General features: G+C 40.1%; 1 protein-coding gene across 5 annotated transcripts; it reads left to right on the top strand.

Annotated features, from left to right (window-relative positions):
• Positions 1-2,790: 2,790 nt before the first annotated feature.
• Positions 2,791-23,646, top strand: C9orf72 (C9orf72-SMCR8 complex subunit). 5 transcript variants are annotated; one of them, XM_062018657.1, is made up of 11 exons: positions 2,791-2,872; positions 4,183-4,668; positions 8,359-8,418; positions 9,312-9,407; positions 10,076-10,140; positions 12,126-12,198; positions 15,470-15,586; positions 16,303-16,538; positions 17,026-17,083; positions 17,614-17,723; positions 17,806-23,646. In XM_062018657.1, exons 2-11 carry the CDS (start codon positions 4,207-4,209, stop codon positions 17,990-17,992), a joined length of 1,464 nt encoding a protein of 487 aa, XP_061874641.1. In that variant the 5' UTR covers positions 2,791-2,872; positions 4,183-4,206; the 3' UTR covers positions 17,993-23,646. The 5 variants fall into 5 exon arrangements, 4 of the variants coding, with proteins under 4 accessions (XP_061874641.1, XP_061874642.1, XP_061874643.1 ...); XM_062018658.1 differs by lacking the exon at positions 8,359-8,418; XM_062018659.1 differs by lacking the exon at positions 15,470-15,586.
• The last annotated feature ends 996 nt before the right edge of the window (positions 23,647-24,642 follow it).

The raw sequence follows: 24,642 nt of genomic DNA, 5'->3' as shown, positions 1-24,642 counted from the left end.
CTAAGAACATTTCATGTGTTTCTGTGGTGTTTCTCACACGAGGCTGAGCAGCTGAATTCCACTATATTTTGATTTCTCCCTTTCCCTTTTTGCCTATTTACTTCCCTATTTATAGCATGACATCATTTACAATAATGACTCAGGAGTCATACTGAAAAGAAATAAATAATTTGAAACATGTTTTCACTTGAGCTAGGAGCCTGAGCTCATTTTCATCTTCTTTGTGTTCCACAGTCTCTAATTGATTCCTCTGAAGATGTGCAGCATTAAGTTTCATAGCCAGATGTATTCTCTGCTAGGGGAAAAAAAAAATCTCTCTACTCTGCAGCCTGTCACTACTTCTCTCATGTGCCCACAGAAGGCACCTGCAGAAATATTGCTAGGCTCCTCATATCATTTACAATGGGATTGTCACTTTCTCCTCTGCCTGAAGAGGTACAAAAGACTGAAGGGGAAAAAAAAATGACAACAATCAATACTGCTACAAAAGGAACAAATGTAATTCTGCCAATAATACCACTGTGACAGTTATAGACTCAGCTATTACTTCAAGAAAACAAAAAAGGATTTTTAATTCATGCTAATATTTCGTTACATATAACATGGTCATTTGCTCTTAAATACAGAATTCTCAAAACAGTGTCTTATGGTGGTGTGGTTGCCAGTTAGCAAGCAAGGACCACACAGCCACACATTCACTTCCTCCCACCCTAGTGGTATGAGGGGAAATAACTGAAGAGTTAAAGTGAGAAAACTTGTGGGTTGAGATAAAGATGGTTTAATAGGCAAAGCAAAAGCCATGCACACAAGCAAAGCAAGGAATGTATTCCCCACTTCCCACGAGCAGGCAGGTGTTCACCTATCTCCAGGAAAGCAGGGCTCCAGCATATGTAGCATTAGGAAGACAAACACTACCATGCCTAATTTATCATCCCTTCCTCCTTCTTCCCTCAGCTTTATACACTGAGCAGGACATCGTATCATCTGGAGTATCCCTTGTGTTGTTGGGCTCAGCTGTCCTAGTTGTGTCTCTTCCCAACTTCTTGCGCACCGCCAGCCCACTTGCTGGTGGGATGGAGTGATGGGCAGAAAAGGCCTTGACACTGTGCAAGCAATGCTCAGCAGTAACCAAAACCTCTCTGCAGTTATGAACTGATTCCAGCACAAATCCAAACCATAGCCCCACACCAGCTACTGCAAAGAAAATTAACTCAGCCAAAATCAACACTGATGGAGCAGCACTAGGTAAACCCTGCCTTTCCATTCTTGAAGCCTACTTGTCTTACAGCATTACTTTTCTAATGTCAAAGTGGTTTTTTTTAACATACTTTATTGTCTACAATCACATAAGATGCAGTTTATATTTATCTTCACTATTGAAATGTAAAGTTTCAACGTAAAATAAAGGAACCTTTTTTTTTTTTTAAATCACATACATTTACATTTATACAAGCAGTGCAATTCACATAGAATCACAGAATCTCAAGGGTTGGAAGGGACCTCAAAAGATCTAACCCCCTTGACAGAGCAGGGTCACCTAGAGTAGGTTACACAGGAACTCATCCAGGTGGATTTTGAATGTCTCGAGAGAAAGAAACTCCACAACCCACCTAGGCAGCCTGTTCCAGTGCTCTGTCACCCTCACAAGAAATTTTTCCTTGTATTCCTTTGGAACTTCTTATGTTACAGTTTGTACCTGTTGCCTCTTGTCCTATCATTGGACATCATTGAGAAGAGCCTGGCTCCATCCTCCTGACACCCATTCTTTATGTATTTGTAAACAAACATTTTGTAGTTACCCAGCTCTTCGTTCTTACCCTTTTTGAAGACTGGAGTGACATTTGCTTTCCTCCAGTCCTCCGGTACCTCTTTTGTTGTCCACGACTTATTGAAGATGATAGAGAGTGGTTTAGCAATGACTTCCACCAGTTCCCTCAGCACCCGCAGGTGCATCTCATCAAGGCCCATGGATTTATGTACATCCGTATTCCTCAACTGACCCTTAACCCAGACCTCCTCAAACAAAATTCCTCCTTTAACCTGACTTCCTCTGGAGTCTGGGGCTCCTGAGGACAGACTCCAGCAGTATAGACAGAGGCAAAGAAGGCATTCAGTAACCCTGCCCTCTCAGCGTCCTCTGTCACCAGAACACCTGCGTCATTCAATAGTGGGTCTACATTGCCTCTAACATTAGTTTTATCTGCAATGTATTTGAAGAAGCCCTTCTTGTCCTTGACCTCCCTTGCAAGGTACAACTCCAACAACACTTTAGCTTTCCTAGCTGCCTCCCTACATCTTCTGACGTGTCTTATATTAATCTCAAAAGGCCATCTCTTCCTGATTCTACAGAGCTTGATGCCTATCTTCATGTTTTGCATACAGCATGTTAGACACCAACCTAATTCTGTCACTATTAACATCCTATTTCAAGCTTAAAAGCCTCTCTATAAAGTGATGTACCTAGCCCGATGCATTTCCCCCAGCGACCTGCAACTGGGGTTTCTGACGGATTCCTTCACTGTACCCACCCACAGAGCCACTTGGCTTATAAACGCCGCTCTTCCCGGGGCACTGGCGAGGGGCTTCGGTGAGCGTCGTGCTGCCGGCCGCCATTTCGGAGGCGCCGCGCGTGAGGTACCGCGACCCGCTGCACCTGCAGCCACCGGCCAACACGGCTGCGCGCGTGGCCCAGCCAAGCGCCAGCCCTGCGCGGCGCTGCGGGAACTGCGGGCCGGCGCCAGCGCCACCCACTCCCGCCTCCCGCCGGCGAGGGACGGCCCCGCGCCTGCGCAGCAGCGCCGCCTGAGGCCCGCCGCGCTGTGGGCAGGCCGGCAGCCGCTGGGCGCATGCGCGGATGGCGGCCGGCGGGCAGGTGAGGCTGGCGCGGGGCCGGGGTGGTGGGGTGTTTGTGTTTTGCTCACTGGGAGCGGCCGTCATCCCCTCCTGTTTGACGAATGAAGGAGCAGGGACTCCTCGTAGCTCGTTTCCCAAGCGCCTAATGGGGAAGTGGGTCTTTTCCGAAGTTTAGAACTGACCTGGAGGGTTAGAATCGGGCCTGATCCAGGCCGGGAGTGCGGTGGTTCAGCCATAAAGGGGTCGGCTGGTGCCGTAGCTGCCTCACTTGCGGCGGCTGCTGTTTCTAGAGAGGCTGGGGTGAGGGGAAGGAAATCTCTCGTCAGCCCATGATCGTAGGAGAGAGGGCTGAGTGGCGCTGTCTTCCGTCTTCCCTGAGAGGCATGAAGCCACATTTAGAGCCTAAATCGTCCTCGTTTTCCCCGCTGCCATCCCGGGCTGGGCACTGGCGCTCAGGGGGTGGCTTAATGTTACTCAGTCTGGCTAGAGAAGTAGCTGGAGAGAGGTGATTTACCCTTCTGCTGTGAGGAGATGCTCCTGCACAGTGTCACTAGAGACCCTCGCAAGGAAATATAAAAAGTTCAAGTAGGGGAAATTAAATGGTTCCAGAGGTCTGGTGAATTTCAGCAGTGTGAGCGCCATTGGTGTTACTGTCTCTTTGATAGTAGGGCGATCCCCCCTACTGTCACGTGGAGATCTGCAGGCAGAGGAGAGGAGAGCTGAGTGCTTCTCTTGTGTGAGCTTTCATTCACAAAAATGTATTTTAGATGCTGTAATTTTCTGTCCTGGGTTAAATTTGTTCTAAAAACGTCAACATTTAATGTACTCCTGTGATTGTAGTGTAACTTTCAGGGGAGGTGAAACTTCTTGTTATGTTCCGCAGCCCCGTCAAAATGGGGAAGCTGTAGAGGTTTTTGAAACTGCTGGGCAACATGTTTAAAGATTTATGTCTCTGCATAGGAAAAATACATTTTAAAAAGTGATAAGAATTTGTCTTGTGTGGCAACAACCTGCGTATCACCTTGAATTAGAGGACATGTATATTGTATGTCATTTTTCTTATGAGTTGAATGTTGTGCAGGCTTGCCATACTTGTAGAGTGAGTAAAGGGTATTTGAGGTCTGACTGACTAATGTTTGTAAAGCATTCTACTTTGTTATGTGGAAGGAATTCATATACACTTCCTCCTAGAATGAAGTCTACAGTGAAGTGAATTCTGAGGTACAGAAGTCATGTCTCTCAAGGTCTTATTTGGAAACAAAGGAAGATGAGATGATAACAAGTGCTGTTCTAATTTTGGGTCTTTTTCTATGAAAACTTTTTTTGTAGGTCATGTGAACATTTAAGTTATAGATGAGAGAGGAAGCAGGAATGTCAGCTCTTTGTCCACCACCATCTCCTGCAGTTGCTAAGACAGAGATCTCTTTGACTGGCGAGTCACCTTTGTTAGCTGCCACTTTTGCTTATTGGGACAATATTCTTGGCCCACGAGTGCGGCATATTTGGGCTCCAAAGACAGAACAAGTGCTTCTCAGTGATGGTGAAATAACTTTTCTTGCCAACCACACCCTCAATGGAGAAATACTTCGGAATGCAGAAAGCGGTGCAATAGATGTGAAGTTCTTCGTCTTGGCAGAAAAAAGAGTAATAATTGTGTCATTAATCTTTGATGGAAACTGGAATGGAGACAGAAGCACATATGGACTATCAATTATACTTCCACAAAGCGAACTTAGCTTCTACCTGCCGCTTCACAGAGTGTGCGTGGATAGGTTAACACATATTATAAGGAAAGGAAGAATATGGATGCATAAGGTAGGTGTATTATTCCTTACCAAAAACAACTGTCAGAGTTTTTTGAGCAAAAGCAAGAATTAAGACTCCATGACAGTTGTCATGTAGCAATCAAAAAAACTCAAAGGAGACTGACCTCTGTACAAGTTTACAATTTTGGAGGTTAAAAATTACCAATATATCACCAAATTCAAGGCTAGATTTTTTTAGACGCATGATTTGTCCTGATAATATTATATAACCTGTATCAGGCTCTCTGTGTGAAATAGGTACCATGTACAGTTTTCTGTTTTCTCTGAGTTTAATATAAATGTGTTGATTTTAACTATATTAATTAGTATATTTGTAGGTAGATTGTAAATTTACTGTGTTTCATATGATTGCTTTCACTGTTGGGGTCCAGAAAGGGAAACTGATGTAGTTAATGTTGTCCTCATTGTTACAGTTTCTTTTTTTTTTTTTTTTAAAGAGTATCAACAAGCAGTTTGGCCATTGTTAAAGTGTGTTACTTTCATATTCAGTGAAAATGGTTATGTATTTTCGTTTAAATGACGTTCTAATAAGAAAAATCTCTGTCATCTTCATGGAGCATAAGTTGTCTTAGAGCAGTAGATTGCATGTCAGCTGTAGTGTGTAGGGTGATGCATGTTTGTCTTGACAGTTTTTGTTCCTCTTCTGTTCTGAGACCTCCAGTCTTTAGACTTCCTTTTTGAGTGCTCTTATCTGAACAAATTGCAATTACAGAAATAATAAGCTGATGTTATTTTCTGTGGTGTTATTTCCCTTTTGTTACATGAACAAACTGTTGATTTTTGCTGATGATGGCTGGCAGTGTTTTTTGTCACCTTGGCTCTTGATGCTTCTCGCATTTATTTTTCAGAGGAAGAATAGGACATAAAATTCATTGTCAATATAGTAGGAATATAAATATTTAATTCTTAATCTAGTTTTCTAAAAGCCTTCTGGATATGATCCAGAGAGGCCTTGGTAGGCTTGAGAGATGGGCTCCTGCAAACATCATGAAGTTCGACATGGCCAGGTCCAAGGTCCTGCACAGGGATTAGGCAGTCCCCAGTATCATGTATAAAAAACATAATATGAGCCAGGAAAGTCTTCTTGCAGCCCATAAAGCCAACCATATCCTGGGCTACATCAAAAGCAGCATGGCCAGTGAGTTGAGGGAGGTGATTCCCTCCTCTACTCCACTCTAGTGAGATCTCACCTGGACAACTGCCTCCAGCTCTGACGCCCCCAACATTAGAAGTACACAGAGCTGTTGAAGTGAGTCTGGAGGAGGCCAGGAAGATGATCAGAGGGCTGAAGCACCTCTCCTATGCAGACATGCTGAGAGAATTGTGGTTGTTCAGCCTGGAGATGAGAAGGTTCTGAGAAGACCTTACAGCAGTCTTCCCTTACCTGAAAAGGCCTACAGGAAAGCTGAAGAGGGACTTTATACAAGGGCATGTAGTGACACGACAAAGATAATGGCTTAAAAGAGGGTAGGTTTAGATTAGGTATTAGGAGGAAGTTCTTCCCTATGACAGTGATGAGGTAGTTGAACAGGTTGCCCAGAGAGGCTGTGACTGCCCCATCCATGGAAGTATTCAAGGTCAGATCAGATGGGGCTTGGAGCAATCCACTGCCCCAGGAATTCCTGCCTGGGACAGAGGGGTTAGAAATGGATAGTCTTTAGAGTCCTCTCTAACCCAGACCATTCTATGATTCTGTGTTAATGCTTTTGACTTAAGTGAATGCTATCTCATGTTCTTGATTGTATTGCTGCTTTGTCATTTGCTGTCCTCTGTAGTGGCTTTTAATGTGAGCGGTCAAATAAGAGTTGTCCATCTTCTTAACTATAGTACATTTTCTCTCTGTTCGGACATTGATCCAATATCAGTATGTTTCCACTGTTGAAATAACCTTCAAGTGCCACTGATAATGACAAAAATATTTTCTACTAGTTCCCTCAGAAAGTCATCATTACTTCTTTTTAAGATGTTCTTGAAGCAGATAGATCAGCTGAGTTAGCTGAGACAGTGATACATTCTGAAAGAGATGTGTATTGTCTTCCTATTTTTTTCTTTTTTTTCTTTTCCCCATCCCCACCATTTTTGTCCCCTTTTTGAGGAGGGTGAAAGATTCCTGCATATATCTGCAATTTTACTACCTTACCTAAAAGAGAGAAACTTGCTTTGAAAATGGAGATTTAAATTTAGGCATGGGCTATAGAATGATAATATTGAATTTAAACAGGTTCATTTTGTAGTTTGTGTTTTGAGGCAGTTCAGCAGCTGTGGCTGCAACAGAACAAAAAAGTATTGAACTCATATCTGAAACGAACCGTGTATCTGTTCTGGAATTTCTAATGATTGTGGTTATTAGCTCTCATGAATTTCTATGTAGAGACTGACAACAGTTCCGGCTAGACTTAAGAAGAGAAGAAACCTGAGCTGGAGGACTAGAAAAAACATGGAACAGTGTTCTGATGGTCAAAGAGAGACAAACAACTCCACGCAAGTCATCTATGTGGGTTAGGAACACCTTTTATGTATGTCAATTTTATGGTCCACGTGTTTCTACAATAGTTTGGAGTAGCTATATTTCTAAAAAGAAGTGGCTTACACCATTTATTCAGCTTTATCTTCATGAAGACTGACTTCTTTTAAAGCAAAGGATCTTCATTGTCAAGGATATCTAGCTTCACTGACTGAACTCAAGGATGGAGGTGCCCTGGAGAAGTCTGCCTCATTGCAATACTGTTTTTCACAGACACTTCTTTTAGATGGGTTGGCAAATTTTATTAGGACAAATTTAGGACAAGTTACTGTAGCTTGTTCTCTATTCATCTCAAAAAAATTATGTAAACTCCTTTCCTACTTGAAGTTGATAAGCTTTGAGTAGTTCAGTTACAGGAACTAGCAAGGAACCGATAAAAATACAATAACTTTTTTGCATCTAGCAAAAGATATTGTTAGTTCTCACAGGATCTTCTGATTTTTACATAGTGTTCATTGTTCTAGTGATTAATGCCAGATTCACTATGTAAATAATAACTTGCTTGCATTATAAGTTGCATTTGGAATGCAGTTTGCTGCTCAGCTGCTGCTGAGTCTGTTTTGAGAACTTTGTCTAGTGTCTTAGTCTCTTATACATGGTGTTTTGTCTGTCTTGAGGTTTCATGTCTTCTGTCCTTTGTTATAAAACAACGTTTTGAAGACTTGTCAATGTCTCAAGATGTGGAAAAGAAAAACATTCCCATTTTTTGTAGCCTCCCCAGACAAACGATTTTTCTCACTCTGGAGGTCTCATTTTTCTCTTGCTGCATCAGGAACCATCAGTCCGTACCTTATCCATTTGAAAACAAAAATCCATACATAAAGTGGAATTCTGCACCATAATCTGATCATTCATCATTTTCGTGATCTGTAATGAAGAAACTTGATACATTGTCATCATATCCTCCCTTTCCAGCCACTCCTGCCCAAGATGTGAGAGGTTTGGTGGGGGACAGACCAGGGAGCATTTGAGCTGTTTAAAATGACATCAATTCCCGCTAATGTCAACTCTGTAAAAGAAAAGAGACTTGAACATCCAAATTTGAATCTGAGAAGTATGACTCCACAGGAAAGAAACTGTACCATTTGACTGTTGTGTGCATACATATGTAAACAAATGCCAGAGCATTTATATTTAACTGCTTCTCTTGCTCAGGAGAGGCAAGAACATTTCCAGAAGATTGTCTTAGAAGGCATGGAGAGAATGGAGGATCAGGTAAGGGCCATCTGGTTGATGCATAAGCCACACCATCACAAAACTACTTGACTGCGTCTGGTGGCTGTAGAAGTTGGTACTACTGCTTATTTTTGGGATCCAGGAAGATACTTTGGACTGGCTGCAATGACCTGCCATGCACAGGAGGCAAAGTTTTTGAATGTGAGATGATGAAAGCTGTGAACAAGTTGAAGGAAAATATATTTCATCACTGTATGGGTAAAGTGAAAATCTATGAAGAATATTACCTTTCAGAAAAGGAAGGTCATTTACTTGAACTTGAAGCTCTGTAAAGGTAGTAACTTACATAGATTGATGCTTACCTTGTATCAAGGATGGTTTTTCACTAGGTTGATACCTTTTTAAGTTACAGACCTGTGTGGAGTCTGTCATGTTGGAATATGATGGGAGACTGGAAAGAATTTGATTTCTGAAACTGTAAATATGAACTTGTAGCTTCAGTTTCTTGTGATAAATTGGATAAGTAATTTTATATGTTAGCAATGAATATGCCTTGTTTTGGTTTTCTGTCATTGTTAAAACAATTAGAATTGGATCTAAAATGCTTAATAGTAATCACATGGAATATGGTATGATGAAATTATCTCACTCTGAATACGTCTTGTTTAGGCCAATCAAACCGACAGTGAAAATAAGCATAGGACCCTGGTAAGACATTTTAGACTGATGCTGAGAAGAAAGGTATATATTTCCAGTTAGTAATTGTTAATGAGCAAAGCCCAAGCCTGATGTATCAATTTCCACTCATACCACACTTCCAAACAGTGGAAAGTTAAAGATGGTTTGCATGTGATATTGCAAGTTCATGTTAGTATTAACTTCTAATATGGCACAACATGCTTTTACTTCAAGCAGTATCATTTATTTTGCAGGGCCAGAGCATCATTCCAATGCTGACAGGAGAAGTTATTCCTGTAATGGAACTCCTTTCATCTATGAAATCACACAGTGTTCCAGAAGAAATAGATGTAAGTCCATGTGTTCTTTGCATTCTGAATTTTAAAAAGTGGCTTTGGCACTCTGGAACCCTCTTTGGCAGGCAAAACCCCACAGTTACACTCTTCAGTTGTTTCATGTCATGCTCCGGTAAGTGGTCTAGGGAATAGTTTAGCTTAACTGTTGTAGCTTGGTAAATAAAACAGTGCTAGAAGTGCTTTTTATGGTCATCACTTGGCAAAATTGACTGTGTAGGATGATACCATTTTTAAGAGTGGAGTGGAAAGGCTGTTTGATGTAAATGGTTTCAATATTGATACCTGTTTCAGCATGGTTTAGTGTTCCCATTCTCAAGGAAGAAGTATAAATAATCTCATATGCACTAATTGATACATTGATAATTGATACAAAATTGATACATCAGCATTCTGGACAACATTATAGGGAAAAAAACCCACCACTATGAGCAATCTGACTTGTGTCAGCTAAAAAACATTTAGTAACGGAGTGGCTGTCTCATTTTCAAAATGCTTTGGCTGAAATCAGAGGTCTTTTTAAGGTTGTTCATTTTTGAGCAGTCTTACAACTTAGCTTAAATAGTTCCCAAACAATTCCTACTTGTCGTTAAAACCAAAAATCAATTAATTGGAAGGTGTTGCAGATCCTTATCTAACCTTTATTTCTGTTTGCTTGCTTTCAGATAAGTGGCACAGTGCTAAATGATGACGACATTGGAGATAGTTGCCATGAAGGCTTTCTTCTCAAGTATGAATTTCAGTCTTGATCTATGCCATAGAAAAACGGTTTAAACTTCATGTATGTGCATGTGAATGTCTGTTAGCTTTTCTTTGTAGGAGGAGGAAAGATGACACATATTTGGCTTTTTCAGGTTTTTGTCCACAAAACATTGAAGTTGCTGCCTTTTTAGAAGAGTAGACATAGGTTCATAGCTGCATCTCTGTATACTGTGTTGTCACAGTTATTTGCTTGATAATAGAGTTTCTATCAACATTTTTCTTTGGTACTTATATTTTATTTTATGAGGATATAAGTTAAAGTCTTACACTTTTATGAAATGCCAAAAAAGCCTGGATTGTGTTCACAGAATAAACTGTGAGTAAGTCATTAATGGTATGACATTTAGAACATTATTATTGTATATTTCTCTTTCTTCCTCCCATATTTAACATAGAGGTGGAAGTTGTTGCACTTGAGAGCAGCTTAGTCTCTTCAGGTGGAAAGGCATATATCATAGATTTTAATTGTTGTACTGGTACCTTTCAGAATACCTCTGGTGTAACTACATTCAGTACTGTAGTGTTTAGTGCTGTCTATTTATACAACATCACATACATCACTACAGAAATTCATGTATTAAATTAACCAGTTATTCACAATAATGTAATATTTAGTTCTGTAGAGGATTTATGAGGTTATTAAGTGAATGTCATGGAATGGATTATTGTAAAATACCAGAGCCATTAATCCTGCAACAATGAATGAATCTCATACCAGATGGAGATTTATTGGGCAGATAGTAGACTGTAGGTGTCACATATCTCTTCTTGCTGATATTTCTCCCTGGAAATTTTGTCCTGAAAATACAGGTTGGCCATTCATGTGAAGAGTCTTGCTTTTTAGCTTATCTGCAAAGCTTATCAACTCATCTAGTTTCAGATTTCAAGTCTTAAATATTGTATTGTGTGGATTTATATATGTCATTGAATAAAAATGGGATTAAACTAAATGAACTGCTATATCAATAATACCAACCTCTAAAATAAGCAGTCATGCTTCCTTAATAACATCTAAATGAAACTGAGCACCTATTTCTGTCCTAAAGGAATAAATAATTCATTAGTATTCAGATAGCCTTAAATTTAACTCTTAGATTGTGCATGGTAAGATGTCCACCTGTATGATTTCAGAGTCTGAGTGTAGCTATTACAATCATTATCAATTAGAGGTGTTTATTAGAACTGATTAATCACATACAATACATCCTTCAGTAAGATAGCATAAATGTATTTTTTTATATTCACAAGTAGTAGAGAAATTTTTTTTAATACTATATACACTTGCTAGGGTATGTAGACTTTTTGAAGCTGTGGGCCAGGTATTGGGGTGAGCAACTACAGGGGGAAAGGGAGGATGAGGATAGGAAACCTCAGCAGAAATTTCTTTAAGTCAAGTTAAGAGTTGTCAAAGTTATTCCAAGTGTATTTACTGCAGCCTCAAAACTTAATCAGATAAATTCTGCTGGCAACTCACAAGTTGACTCAACTTGTGTGTATCTAGGTGCTGAAGCTTGTGATGTGCTCTTGCCTGTGTAGGTATCAAGAGCAGGACAGTTTACCTGCCAAGTCTCACAAAACTGGCTTCTGATCCACAGTTTCAGAAAATGAGGACAACCATGGAATAGACCTTCCGTCAGGATGCTTTCACATCCTCCATTATTAATAAATCTTCTGTTACTTAAGGTGATTTGTACAGATTCTGTAAGATAGTATCATTAGAGAGCTCGTGTTTGCTTTATAACTGGTGTTGGAGGTTCTGAGTCACAGTATTTTTATTCATCAAAATCAAAGTTATACATATAGGCCCATACCTATGTGTGAAGTCCTATGGATATGGTGACCCAGAGGTATGGGCCTGTATTTATACTAGGATCACTTAATTCCTATTGTGAGGATGATAACTTCTATTTGAAAAGTCTGATCAAATATATTAACTTTTGTTTTTATTTACAGTGCAATTAGTTCACACCTGCAGACCTGTGGTTGTTCTGTAGTTGTAGGAAGCAGTGCAGAAAAAGTTAATAAGGTAATACACTTTCTAATAAAACAAAATTAAATGCTGATTACTAGAAGTGTTTGGATGTTATTTGGAGCAAGGCTTAACTATAAATGTCCTTGAAAAGGAAAGGAATTGTGTTATCTCGTTGTCTTCATCTGATTGATCTAGTAGTTTATAGTTCTGCCTGAAAATTGCCTTTTCTGTTGCATTCTGGCAACTATAAGAAAACCAGTCTGTTCAATTTAGTTGGTACATATATATGCAAGTAGTAAATGAGTCTGAGCTTTTAAGATTAGGTTTTTTAGCTTAAAATATACAAATTGAAAACATTTGAACAGGCTTACCCAGTTCAGCTATGCCAGTGGGTATTGTCTGTGTACTTTAAGAAATTAGTATCTGTGTAATTTCTTGTATGCTAGGGAATAAAGGTACTTCTGCATCATGAACTGCTTGTGTTTCATGGAGCTTCAAAGTTTTTGATTCTGTAGTCACACACATGTATTGAAACAGGCAAGCTTACCATTCCAGCATCTTTTTCTTCATAGCCGTGTTTTGTTGACTTCATTGCCTGTCTAAAACTTAATTGGTAAATAAGTGTACAGAAAACTGGTAGATTTTATATTAGGTTTGGTTTATCTTTCCAGAAGTACCAGAAGGAGGCAAAGTACAGATATAAACCCCTGAAACTGAGTCCTGTAACAACAAAACACTCAGTGTGTTGTAGTTGCTGGAGCACATCAGTAGGGATGATTAGGAGCTTTCAGATTGAGAAAGGGTAAGCAGCATTAGCTGTACCTCTTTAGTGGGGAAGATTATATATACATAATTATGATCAGTTTGGGTAAAAAAAACCAAAAAGTCACTCTTGTAAGCTGTCATTTCAGAACAAGTAAATAATTACTTTTCTGTGGTAGATTTTTTTTTTCCTATGGTGTTACTATTTTTAACTCATGCTAGGAAATATTTAATTTGAACCAATACGAAACTATCACCTACACTGCTTTACTCTAGTGTTTTGGTGTAAATGTGGAGTTTCTTGATGTTTGTTTTAAGCCTACCCAGTATGTGAAGGAAAAGTCAAATGAGGATGTTTTCCTTGTTCAGAATTTTCCAGATACTACTTCTGTATTCAGCTTTTTGATTATACCAGAAAATACTAGTTTTGAATAAACTGAAAACAATTCCTGGAAGAGATACACTTGCATTTACTGTCCATTAGAATATTTCTTAGAGCCTATTTCTTTTTAGTGTAGTGCAATGTATCAGAGTTTTCTTCAGAGGAGTTTCCAGTTGACTTGCATTTAATGGGGTGTTTCTCCATCCTTTCTAATAGAAATACTAAAGTTAATTTTCAGTTAGGATATTCAGAGATAAGTTATGAAGAAGATGATGTTTTCTTTGTAAGAAAATGTGTTTCTCTGTATCAATCTGTATCCATGGCTGAGTCCTTTAATAAGCCTCTTTGATTCAGAATATCACTGCAACTGGGAAGGGTTTCATAACATTGTGCAGTCCTACAGCCTTCAGGCATAGGTGCCACTTAATGAGTATAGCAACAAAGCTGAGAGGAAAAAGTTCTGTGTAATGATGTAGCATTGTAAGTTTTCACTTTGCCTTGGGGCCATGTAACAGCAATAGTCCCATGTCCTGAGACCTTGACAAAGGCCTGAAAGGGGTACATGTGGAGACACAGTGTATTCTGATAACTTCATTTTCTGATAGGGATTAGTTTTTGTATATTGAGCTTTTCTGTCTGATTATGTTTCTAATTGTCATGTGCCAATTACCAATCACCAATCTCCAGTTTATTTTGAAAGACAGAAACCTTCTTTTTGAAGAAAAACTCATTTTTGTTCTTGAAGTTGATGCCCTTTTTGACATATGTATGCATGTATCTGTGGGTATTGCTTCAGTGTGAAATAGAAAATAAGAGTAGTGGGCCTACCACATATGTTGATTGTAGACTATACATATTATATATCATATATTTTATAGTATATAGGGCTCCTTGCTGCAGTCATCTTTTTAAAAAATTCAAGTCACCTTTAATAAAGCTGTGTTTTAAAATAAGCAGTTTATGATGTTTTGTAAAAATTAAGGAGGGGAGGAAGTGTTTTGTATGTATTGGCAATGATGGTGAAGCATCTCCGATCAAATTAACAATAAATGCTGATACTGAAAAATAATCAGAGCAACAGGGGAACCAGAAAAAAAAAATAATCCTTTGTTCTTAGCTGAAATCAGCTAACCACAGTTAATATGTTTCAATATTGTTTCACAGATGTTAGATTTGTACACGATTAAGTTAGCGTAATAGCAGGAATGTTAAAGGCTTAAGTGGTTATAAAAAGCTTAAAATTTGTAGTTCATGTATTAATTAAAAGGCTTTAAGGCCTAAATAATTATGGGTATACTTAAAATAATGTCTTAATAAACTAGACACCATAGGAAAAAACAGTTTAGAAGAATGCAAGTCTCAAGGTACACACAGGGTAATTTAATCAATTCTACACAGGTTCTGAATGGCCATGTGCATGCAACTGTTCTGAAGTAATTGCTTTCTTTATGTTGTGGTTCAACTTTCTTTTAAGTAAAAAAAACACATATTGCATCTTGCTGAAGTGGTAAAAAACATTAGTCAGAAACTGTGTTGTCATTGTTTCAGGTACTTCATGCAGGGACAGAGCACATTGTGCTAGGATAGAGCCTCCTTATATGCTTTCCAGACAGACAGGACATCGCAGGTTAAGACTGGAAGATTAGCAGGGTGGAATACAAGTTTGGATTTGGAGATAATTACTTGTAGCTGTTGCAGCACAGAATAATGAAGTACCATTGTTGCTTTCAATGGAGAGTTTGAGGAACTAATAAACATGGATGCTTATTTAGGAAATCGACTGTGCCTGATTGGAGACAATAGCTGTTGTTTCAATATGGAGTGAATAATATAAGAGGCTTAAAAGGCTAGGGAAGTAATCACAATAATTCATGTTTATTTATAGGAAGAGGTAGCAGAAGGAAAAAATGATTTTGTTTTTCTATGCACTTGTCTAAAAAACAAACTTTGTCATAAAAGTGTTGGAGTTTTTCTTCATTTGACAAGAAATTGGAGTAATATGGCTTAATAATTTAAGCATGTTGCTGTGACCTTGGTAAAGTTTTGGCTTCTCCAATAAACGTGATAAACTTTTTTGCTCATCATCTGAAATGCCTAATATATTCCAGTCAGAAATTGTGTTTGAAGGTTGGTTCATTTCTTACATTTTCATGTTTTTCAAAACTGCTTTTTGTAATGCAGATTGTGAGGACGTTGTGTCTGTTTCTTACACCGTCAGAGCGGAAATGTTCCAGACTCTGTAGAAATGAGTCTTCTTTCAAATACGAGTCAGGGCTTTTTGTTCAAGGCTTACTCAAAGTAAGTATGCGTAGGAAAGTTCTATAGTTTAAGAGTGTTCTTCAATGTATGTACATGTCTGTGCATGTGATACACACACACATACACACATTCATGTTCAAGGAAATATATGCCTTGATCCCTTTCTGATGCCGTAGCTTTCCTTATAACTATTTGCATGTTAAAATTCTAAGCCAGTCTTTTCTTTGACACATCTGTTTCTTGACTACTGTCCAGAATTGTTCCTATACTTTGAGGTATAACTTTGAGGTACTTTTTTTGCCTAGTTGAGGCTAGAATCTCAAAAGGTACTCTGGTTTTGTGTTGTATCAAAACCAAAAAAGAACAATCCATCAGCTCCACACTTTCCAAGAATTTTCAAAGGACTGTAGCAATGGGTGAATATTAATAGAAAGGTAATGCTTCTTGCTCTAGCAAGCACTCTGAAGTTACTAGGTAAATGTAATGGACTTACGAACCAGATGATGCAATACTGTAGTACACAGGTTTTCTTAGTACCTGTTCTCACTGCTATTCAGTGTTGTATTAAGGGATTTATCCAATATGAAGGACTTTTTTACTGGGCTACAGCTACCAGTTCTCTCAAAAAAACACATGTCTAAACAAATGGGATTTAATGTCTAGGCATGATGCTTTAATATTGTTTTCTTCCAATATAGTTTTGGGGTTTTTTGTAAAAAAAGTAACTGGAACAATAATTTTTTTCACTGAAACAGGATGCAACAGGAAGCTTTGTGTTGCCCTTCCGTCAAGTAATGTATGCCCCATATCCTACTACACATATAGATGTAGATGTCAATACAGTGAAGCAGATGCCTCCTTGTCATGAACACATCTATAACCAACGACGATACATGAGATCTGAGCTGACAGCATTTTGGAGAGCTAATTCAGATGAAGAAATGTCTCAAGATCATATTATCCACACAGATGAGAGTTTCACACCTGATTTGTATGTACTTCTTTCTCGCATTCTCTGAAATTTACTTGACTTGGAACAAAAGACTGAAGTAGTACAAAGTGTACTGTCCAATAAAGTATAGGAGGTATTTTTTGCTTTTGAGAAGCTTTTTCAGCTGTGGTAGTTGCATTTGTTTTGGAGCAATTTACTAGTTCTGTCAGTAGTTTAGTTGGATTAAATGTTGCTGAAATTAATTTTCAGTGATACTTTTCTCCATGTTATGTTAATTTTACTGCCTGTTTTAGTTATGGTTATAACAGAGCTAAGTGTATTTTACAGGGCCCGATGGCATTCATCTCAAAGTTTTGCTTTAAAATTGTATATTAGATTTAAAAATTAGCAGAATTATAATTCACTAAAATTTTATTTCTGCCAAACTGTAAACAGTTATACTATTGCTGTGCACAAGTACTGGACAATTAGTGGCCCTTCATGTCATTACATCCCATGCTTGTTTGCTTTTTATTTTTTTCTCTAGAAACGTCTTTCAAGATATCCTACATCGAGATACATTAGTAAAAGCCTTCCTGGATCAGGTAATCATCACTTTTCCAGAAAGAGCAAGAGCTAAAGTTCAGTACTTTGAGCCACAGTTACATATAGTTGAACAGGAACAGATAATTTGGGGGTTTGGTAGCCCTTTCTCATACTAATGCTATAATTCTTCTCTGCATAAAAAGAGAGAAAAGTACTAGTGTTATTTGTAGTATTAATATAATACTGAAACTCTTTACATATGAAAAAAGTGTACATTTTCTCTTGCTGTGCTACAATGTCTGCAGTTACAGTATTGAGGAAGCTACCTGAATGGGATTGATTTCAGATCTGTTTGAAAGGGAAAGTAATACTTTGTGGAAACAGAGTTGTAAAACAGCTTAATTTATTGCATTTGAGCAGCTAGAAAACTAAGAATGAACATTGAGTAGATCTACAAATCTGCTGTTAATGTGACTGCTTTGATATAATTAAGGATGTTACTCATGCATGCAACGTTTCTCGATATTTCAGATTCTTAAAATGATGCTTGAATTTCCATGTCTTCATTTTGTGTTACAATTTTCAACAGATCTTTCATCTGAAGCCTGGCTTGTCTCTCAGGAGCACTTTTCTTGCACAGTTTCTGCTAGTCCTTCACAGAAAAGCCTTAACTTTAATAAAATACATAGAAGATGACACGTAAGTGAATAAGTAGGAGAAAGCAGGCTGTAAGAAACTTTCTCTGTTCTTTTCTGCAACACCCTACTCTGTTGTCTTGCAGGCAAAAAGGGAAAAAACCTTTCAAGTCACTTCGCAGCTTGAAGGTTGATCTGGACTTGACAGCCGAGGGCGATCTAAACATAGTGATGGCCTTGGCTGAGAAGATCAAGCCTGGGCTGCACTCCTTTATCTTTGGCAGACCCTTCTACACTAGCGTACAAGAACGGGATATGCTCATGACGTTTTAAAATTCTCCACTCCTGACACCTAACATTTCAGTCCAGCGTGTCCCGAGAAGAAACCTGTCCGTGTGACCACCGCGCTTGTGACAATCATTGACTCGATTGAGGGCTGGAACGTTAGGAGCATGGTAACGCTACTATCTGTGCCAAGCAGGAGGCTTGTTAGACCTTAGCTAGACAAGCATGATTTTAATGGATCCATCTCATCTGTGTGCTTTTTTTAACTGTGAAAGTAAATGTTACCAGAAGTTCCTTTGCCATATGGGCCTAGTAGGTGAGCATATGTAGGTGTATGGTAAAGGGAAGCATTTTAATTTTCTTCAGAAAGTTCTTTCAGGTGTGTGTCAGTTTTCCTCTGTTCAGCTGTGTCAGTATTTTTAGTGTTTCCACAGAAAACAGTACGTTTGTCCTCTCTAAACATGGAGGTTGTGGAATAGAGGCCTTCCAAAAGTTTCTAAGAGTTTTGAAAAGTGTTTGTTCTTATGTATGTGGTACAAATATAAAATACACTGTTATGGTTTAACCCTGTGGTGGCTTAGCCCTGGCTGGGTGCCAGGTGCATACCAAATAATAATATCACTCCCCCTCCTAAACTGGACATGGGAGAGAGAAATATAATGAGAGGTTTGTCAGTTGAGATAAGGACAGGGAGATCACTCAGCAACAGGTAAATCATCACAGGTAAAACAAACATCAACTTGGGGAGAAAATAGTTTAATTTATTAATGAACCATCAGAACATGGAGAAATAAACCCAAACCTTAAAACATCTTCCCCCACCCCTCCCTCTTCCCAGGACTCTCCTTCCTTCCCTCCCAGCAGCACAGGGGATGGAGGATGGGGGTTGTGGTCAGTTCATTACAATGGACTTTGCTGCTGCTTCTTGTCAGGGGCAGGCCTCATCACACTTCCCACTGCTACAGTGTGGAGTCCCTCCCAGAGAAGATAGTCCTCCATGAACTTCTATAGCATGAGTCCTTCACATGGGCTACAGCTCCTCACAAACTGCTCCAGCATGGGGCCTCCCACAGGGACAGCTCCTCACACCCTGCCCCAACATGGATCATCCACTGGGAGAACAGTCTTTCGGGTACCAAGTGCTCCAGCCTGAGTCCCTCACAGGATCACAAGTCCTGACAGCAAATCTACTCTGGTGTGGGCTCCTCTCTCCCCACAGACTCCCAGGTCCTGCCAGGAACTTGCTTCAGGGTGAGCTTCCCACGGAGTCACAGCCTCCTTTCAGGCATCCACCCACTCCGGCGTGGGGTCCTCCATGCAATGTGAATGGATCTTTGCTCCCCAGTGGTCTCCATGGACTGCAGGGGCACAGCTGCCTCACAATGGGCTGCACCACAGGCCTAAGTACCGTCCTCCCCCTCCTTCTCCACTGACCTTGATGTATGCAGAGGTGTTTTCACATTATCACTCCCTGTTACTGCTGCAGTTCAGCAACTCCCAGCCACTTCTTCCCTTCCTTAAATTCTTTAATCACAGAACCATTACCTAAGTCACTAATTGGCCAGCCCTAGGTCAGCTTAGAATTGAGTGGCATTAGCTCTGTCAGATACAGGGGAAGCTTCTGGCAGCTCTTTGTTTAAGGAAGCCACTCCTGTAGTTCCCTGCGCTACCAAAAACCTAGCCCAGGCAAAACCACTACACCCCAGCCAGCAACTGAGCCCCGCACAGCTGCTTGCTTGCTCCCCTCTGGTGGGATGGGGGACAGAATTGAAAGAGTAAAAGTGAGAAAACTTGTGGGTTGAGATAAAGATGATTTAATAGGCAAAGCAAAAGCCATGCACACAAGCAAAACAAAACAAGGAATGTATTCCCCACTTCCCATGAGCAGGCAGGTGTTCACCTATCTCCAGGAAAGCAGGGCTCCAGCATTTGTAACAGTGACTTGGGAAGGCAAACACCAGAACTCTGAATGTCCTCTCTTCCTCTTTCTTCCCCCAGCATCATACACTGAGCATGACATCATATGGTCTGGGATATCTGTTTGGTCAGGTGGGGTCAGCTGTCTCAGCTGTGTCCCATCCCAGCTTCTTGTGCATCCCTAGCCCTCTTGCTGGTGGAGTGAGAGGCAGAAAAGGCATTGACGCCGTGCAAGCACTGCTCAGCAGTAACAAAAATATCTCTGCATTACAAACACTGTTGTCAGCACAAATACGAAACTATGATGGAGAAAATTAACCCAGCCCAACCAGTACATATGTCTTTCCACATCTCCTTTTTTAACACTACTAGCTCCTTTACTTCATAGATGGTTTGGGTTCGAGACAACCTTAAAGATCATCCAGTTCCAGTCCCCCTGCCATGGGCAAGGATGTCTGCCACTAGACCAGGTTACTCAAAGCCCCATCCAACCTGGCCTGAACACTTCCAAGAAATGGGGCAGCCACAGCCTCTGGACAACCTGTTCCACTTCCTCACAACTCTCAAGAGTAAAGAACTTCTCCCTAATAACTAACCTAAATCTTGCCTTTTTCAGTTTGAAGCCATTACCTTTGTTGTTATCACTACATGCCCTGTAAGTTCCTCTCCATTTTTGCTGTAAACCCGTTTTGGTACTGGAAGGCTGCTATAAGGTCTCTCCAATTTAGAGCATTTAAGGATGTTTGGTATTTTTGGTATGCTACAAAGTGCTATCTTTTTGTGCAAACTGTAGACAATTAGCAGCCTAAATAGCAGCTCTCTACATGTGGGAACTGGGTCATTTTTAAGCAGCTTTGTACATGTAGTTGCCTACTGGGATACTCTGACACAGATTGATGGGCCATCCTGCAGTGAAGCAATTCAGATCTTTGACACCACAAAAAGGAAAACTTGTGTCATTTATCAGCAGTTACCTGTCTGTCCTTCTGTCTGTAAACTGCTGCTAGTTTTTCCATTGTCAGAAAAAGGTTCAGATTAAAGTTTTAGGACTTCCCAAGGGACACTAAGGAGACAACCAAACTAAAAGATAAAGCAATAGGGTTTTTTTATGTTGCCATCATTCCATTTCATAATCTTTAATTATGTCACTCCAGTCTTCAAAAAGGGCAGGAAGGGCGACCCAGGAAACTACAGGCTGGTCAGCCTCACCTCCATCCCTGCAAAGGTGATGGAACTGATCCTGAATGTTATCACTGAACATATGAAGGAAAAGATGATTATCAGGGAGTTAACATGGATTCACCAGGGGGAAATTCTGTTTAACCAACCTGATATCCTTCTATGAGTGCATAACCAGCTGGCTAGATGAGGGGAGGGCATCAGACATCACCTACCTTGACTTCAGCAAGGCTTTTGACATTGTCTCCCATTATAGCCTCATCAGAAAGCTCAAGCAGTGTGGCTTGGATGAGTAGACAGTGAGGTGGATTGAGAACTGGCTGAATGGCAGAGCCCAGAGGGTGGTGATCAATGTTATAGAGTTGAGTTGGAGGCCTGTGGCTAGTGGAGTTCCACAGGGATGGGTTCTGGGGCCAGTCTTGTTCAACATCTTCATCAACGACCTGGATGAGGGGACAGAGTGTACCCTCAGCAAGTTGGCTGCTGACACCAAACTGGGAGGACTGACTGATTCCCCAGAAGGCTGTGCTGCCATTCAGCGGGATCTCGACCAGCTTGAGAATTGTGCAGAGAGGAAGCTCCTGAGGTTCAACAAGGACAAATGCAGAGTCCTGCATCTGGGAAGGAACAACCCCATGCACCAGGACAAGCTGGGGATTGACCTGCTGAAGAGCAGCTCTGCAGAGAGAGACCTGGGAGTCCTGATTGATAATAAGCTAAACACAAGCCAGCAATGTGCTTTCGTGGCCAAGAAGGCCAATGGCATTCTGGGATGCACCAAGAAGAGTGTGGCCAGCAGGTCAAGGGAGGTTCTTCCCCTCCCCTCTGCCTGGTGAGGCCTCATCTGGAGTCCTGTGTCTAGTTCTGGGCTCCTCAGCTCAAGAGGGACAGAGAACTGGAGAGAGTCCAGCGCAGGGCCGCCAAGATGATCAGGGGAATGGAACATCTTCCTTCTGAGGAAAAGCTGCGGGAACTTGGGCTGTTTAGCCTAGAGAAGAGGACACTGAGGGGGGATCTCATTGATATTTACAAATATCTAAATGGTGGGTGTCAGGAGGTTGAGGCATCCCTTTTTTTCTATTTTATCTAGTGATAGGACAAGGGGTAATGGGATGAAGCTGGAACACAAAAAGTTCCATTTAAACATAGAAAGAAACTATTTCACTGTGAGGGTGAGGGAGCCCTGGCACAGGCTGCCCAGGGAGGGTGTGGAGTCTCCTTCCTTGGAGGTCTTCAAGACTCACCTGGACATGTTCCTCTGCAACCTGATTGAGGTGAACCTGCTTCTGCAGGGAGGTTGGACTAGATGATCTCTAAAGGTCCCTTCCAACCCCTACCATTCTATGATTCTATGAATTCAGAGATGAGCACAACTATGAACTAGCGTGATTAGCATTTTACTCAGTGAATTCTAGTTGTTAATCTTGCCAGTCTTAATTTGTCTTCACACATCTCCAACTTTGCTTTGCTTGAAAATGAAAACACCTCAACCCTCTTTCTCTGTAGCATGTAAAGTGCTGTGGTGTTAGTTTGATCCAGGCCCTTTTATTTTTTTCATTTTGACACATGGCTGGTCTGTGTTACATGGAAATCAGTCTTACATTTGTACTGCATGTTGTTGTATTTCTTCTGTTTTTGGAAAAACACAAGGAATATATTTGTGTCGTTTCAGTGTAATTTTATAACTCAATATTCATTGTGAAAGAGCTGCACATGTGATTGGAGAAGCCGTGGTTGCTCTATTGCTTAAATTGTTTATAACACTCCTTAGAGAACAGGTTTATATTCTCATGATAGCTTTTTAGTGTCTCTTCCATGCAGCAAGGCATAAAATTTAACAGAAGTTAGATTTTCCTGATATACCTGACACTCAGATTTTAAAAGGAATACTGCCCTTTATTTAGATGTCCAGAATTCGCTTACATTTCCTGACAAAGATTCACAAATATTTAGAGCTTCTGAAAGATGTGTAATTCAGCCCCAACTGCACACCATTTTTGTGAATTAACATCATCAGCATTACCTGGTTGAGTAAGTAATCACGTTTTCTGGAGCTGTTTTTCTGTAGGTAGGACTCTTGCAGTGAGTTCAGCATTTCCTCAGAAGAACTTAGCAGAATTATGCTGACATAAGTTACTTGTGCTATGATTCTGTTTGTTTTCCTACCCTTACTATTTCCTTCTGCATTTTTAATCAATTGGTGCATTAGGAGAGAGCCTGATTGTGCTTAGTTTTTACTCTCATGTCTAAGATTGTGAAAAAGTTACAGTAAAGACCGCTGAAACTTCTAATGTAAAAATCATATTGAAGCCTTATGGGCTTTAAATGTGCTGATGAAGTTAATCACCTCTTTGCACTGGAAACTTAACCTTGACACTACTAACAAGAAAGCTAGTGTTTGTTTACTGAAGATGTCACTTTTTAAATTAATAAAGCTGGAAACTGTCTCAGTTGCTACTTTTGTTGTAGAACTGTCACAAATGCACTGTCAGAAGTGCAGAATGTATGGTGAAGTAAGTTATTAAATGCATCTGCATGTTGTGTTGTAAATCTCGCTCAGGAAAGAAAATATTCTAATAAAATCCATGCACAGTTTTTGATTTTAATTGCTGCTAATTTTTTTTCATAGAATTTGTGTTCTGTATCTGATAGAATCATTATCTTCTATCCTTTGAAATAAAGAAGAAACCTTTTCCCTTCTTGCTAAATGAAAAATTATGCTGACATGGTGAATCATAGACTAATTGGTAAAAGTCATGTGTGACTTAGTTCCTCCATTTCTGTGAAGGACTTACTCATTTTGAGCTGAGACAACTGTGACTTACTGTACCTCTGATGTGCTGAAATAAGAACTTAGCCTCTACTTTTCAAAATTTTTAATCCCAATTATGAGAATTTAGAAATGTGTTAAGGGGTTCAGTCATATCTAGCAATCAGTGAATACCTTTCTTCAGGATTTTAGTTCCATACAGAATAGGGCAAGTTTGCTTCTTCCAGTTTGATTTGAAAGAGGACTAGTGTTCTAGAGCATCTTTAGTAGCACATTTTCCCTGATCTTGTTTGCTGATCTCTGCATACTTAGGAAGGTGGCACAGAAAGATATCCTTTGGAGTGTCCCATTTGTTAGGACTGCAGAAGATATTCCCAGTCTACATATCAGCATGTAGTAACATCTGGTTTATTCCAGAGCAAAATGAGTTTTTTGGTAATACCCCTAAGCCACCAGTGTGATGTACCAACAGAGAGTGCCAGGGCTCCTACCTTGTGTTCTCTACTGGGAAAAGATGTTTGAAAGATTTCCCATTCTCAGATCTCTGAAGACAAAGTGGTCCAAACTACGATGATTGTCTCCTGCAGGCCTGTTGCTCACCTCCATTGTCTAGTACTTTGTCCTTAATGGTAGAGGAGTATAAACCATATGCATTAGTTTGCAGAGTAGGTTTTGCACATGAATAGAATATGGTTGTGGCTGATTACTTCTGTCCAGGCACAGAGCTGAGCTCTATTACACCTCCTGCCTAGGCAAAGCCCTGAGGAAACTCCATGGTAGCATGTCCTTGTTTACATGGTTGTTAACGTCAGTTAAAGGATGCAATTATCTA

This window comes from Colius striatus, chromosome Z, assembly GCF_028858725.1.
Source record: "Colius striatus isolate bColStr4 chromosome Z, bColStr4.1.hap1, whole genome shotgun sequence".
Classification (NCBI taxonomy): domain Eukaryota; kingdom Metazoa; phylum Chordata; class Aves; order Coliiformes; family Coliidae; genus Colius; species Colius striatus.
Note: the sequence above shows the minus strand (reverse complement) of the source record. Positions and strands in the feature narration are given on the sequence as shown.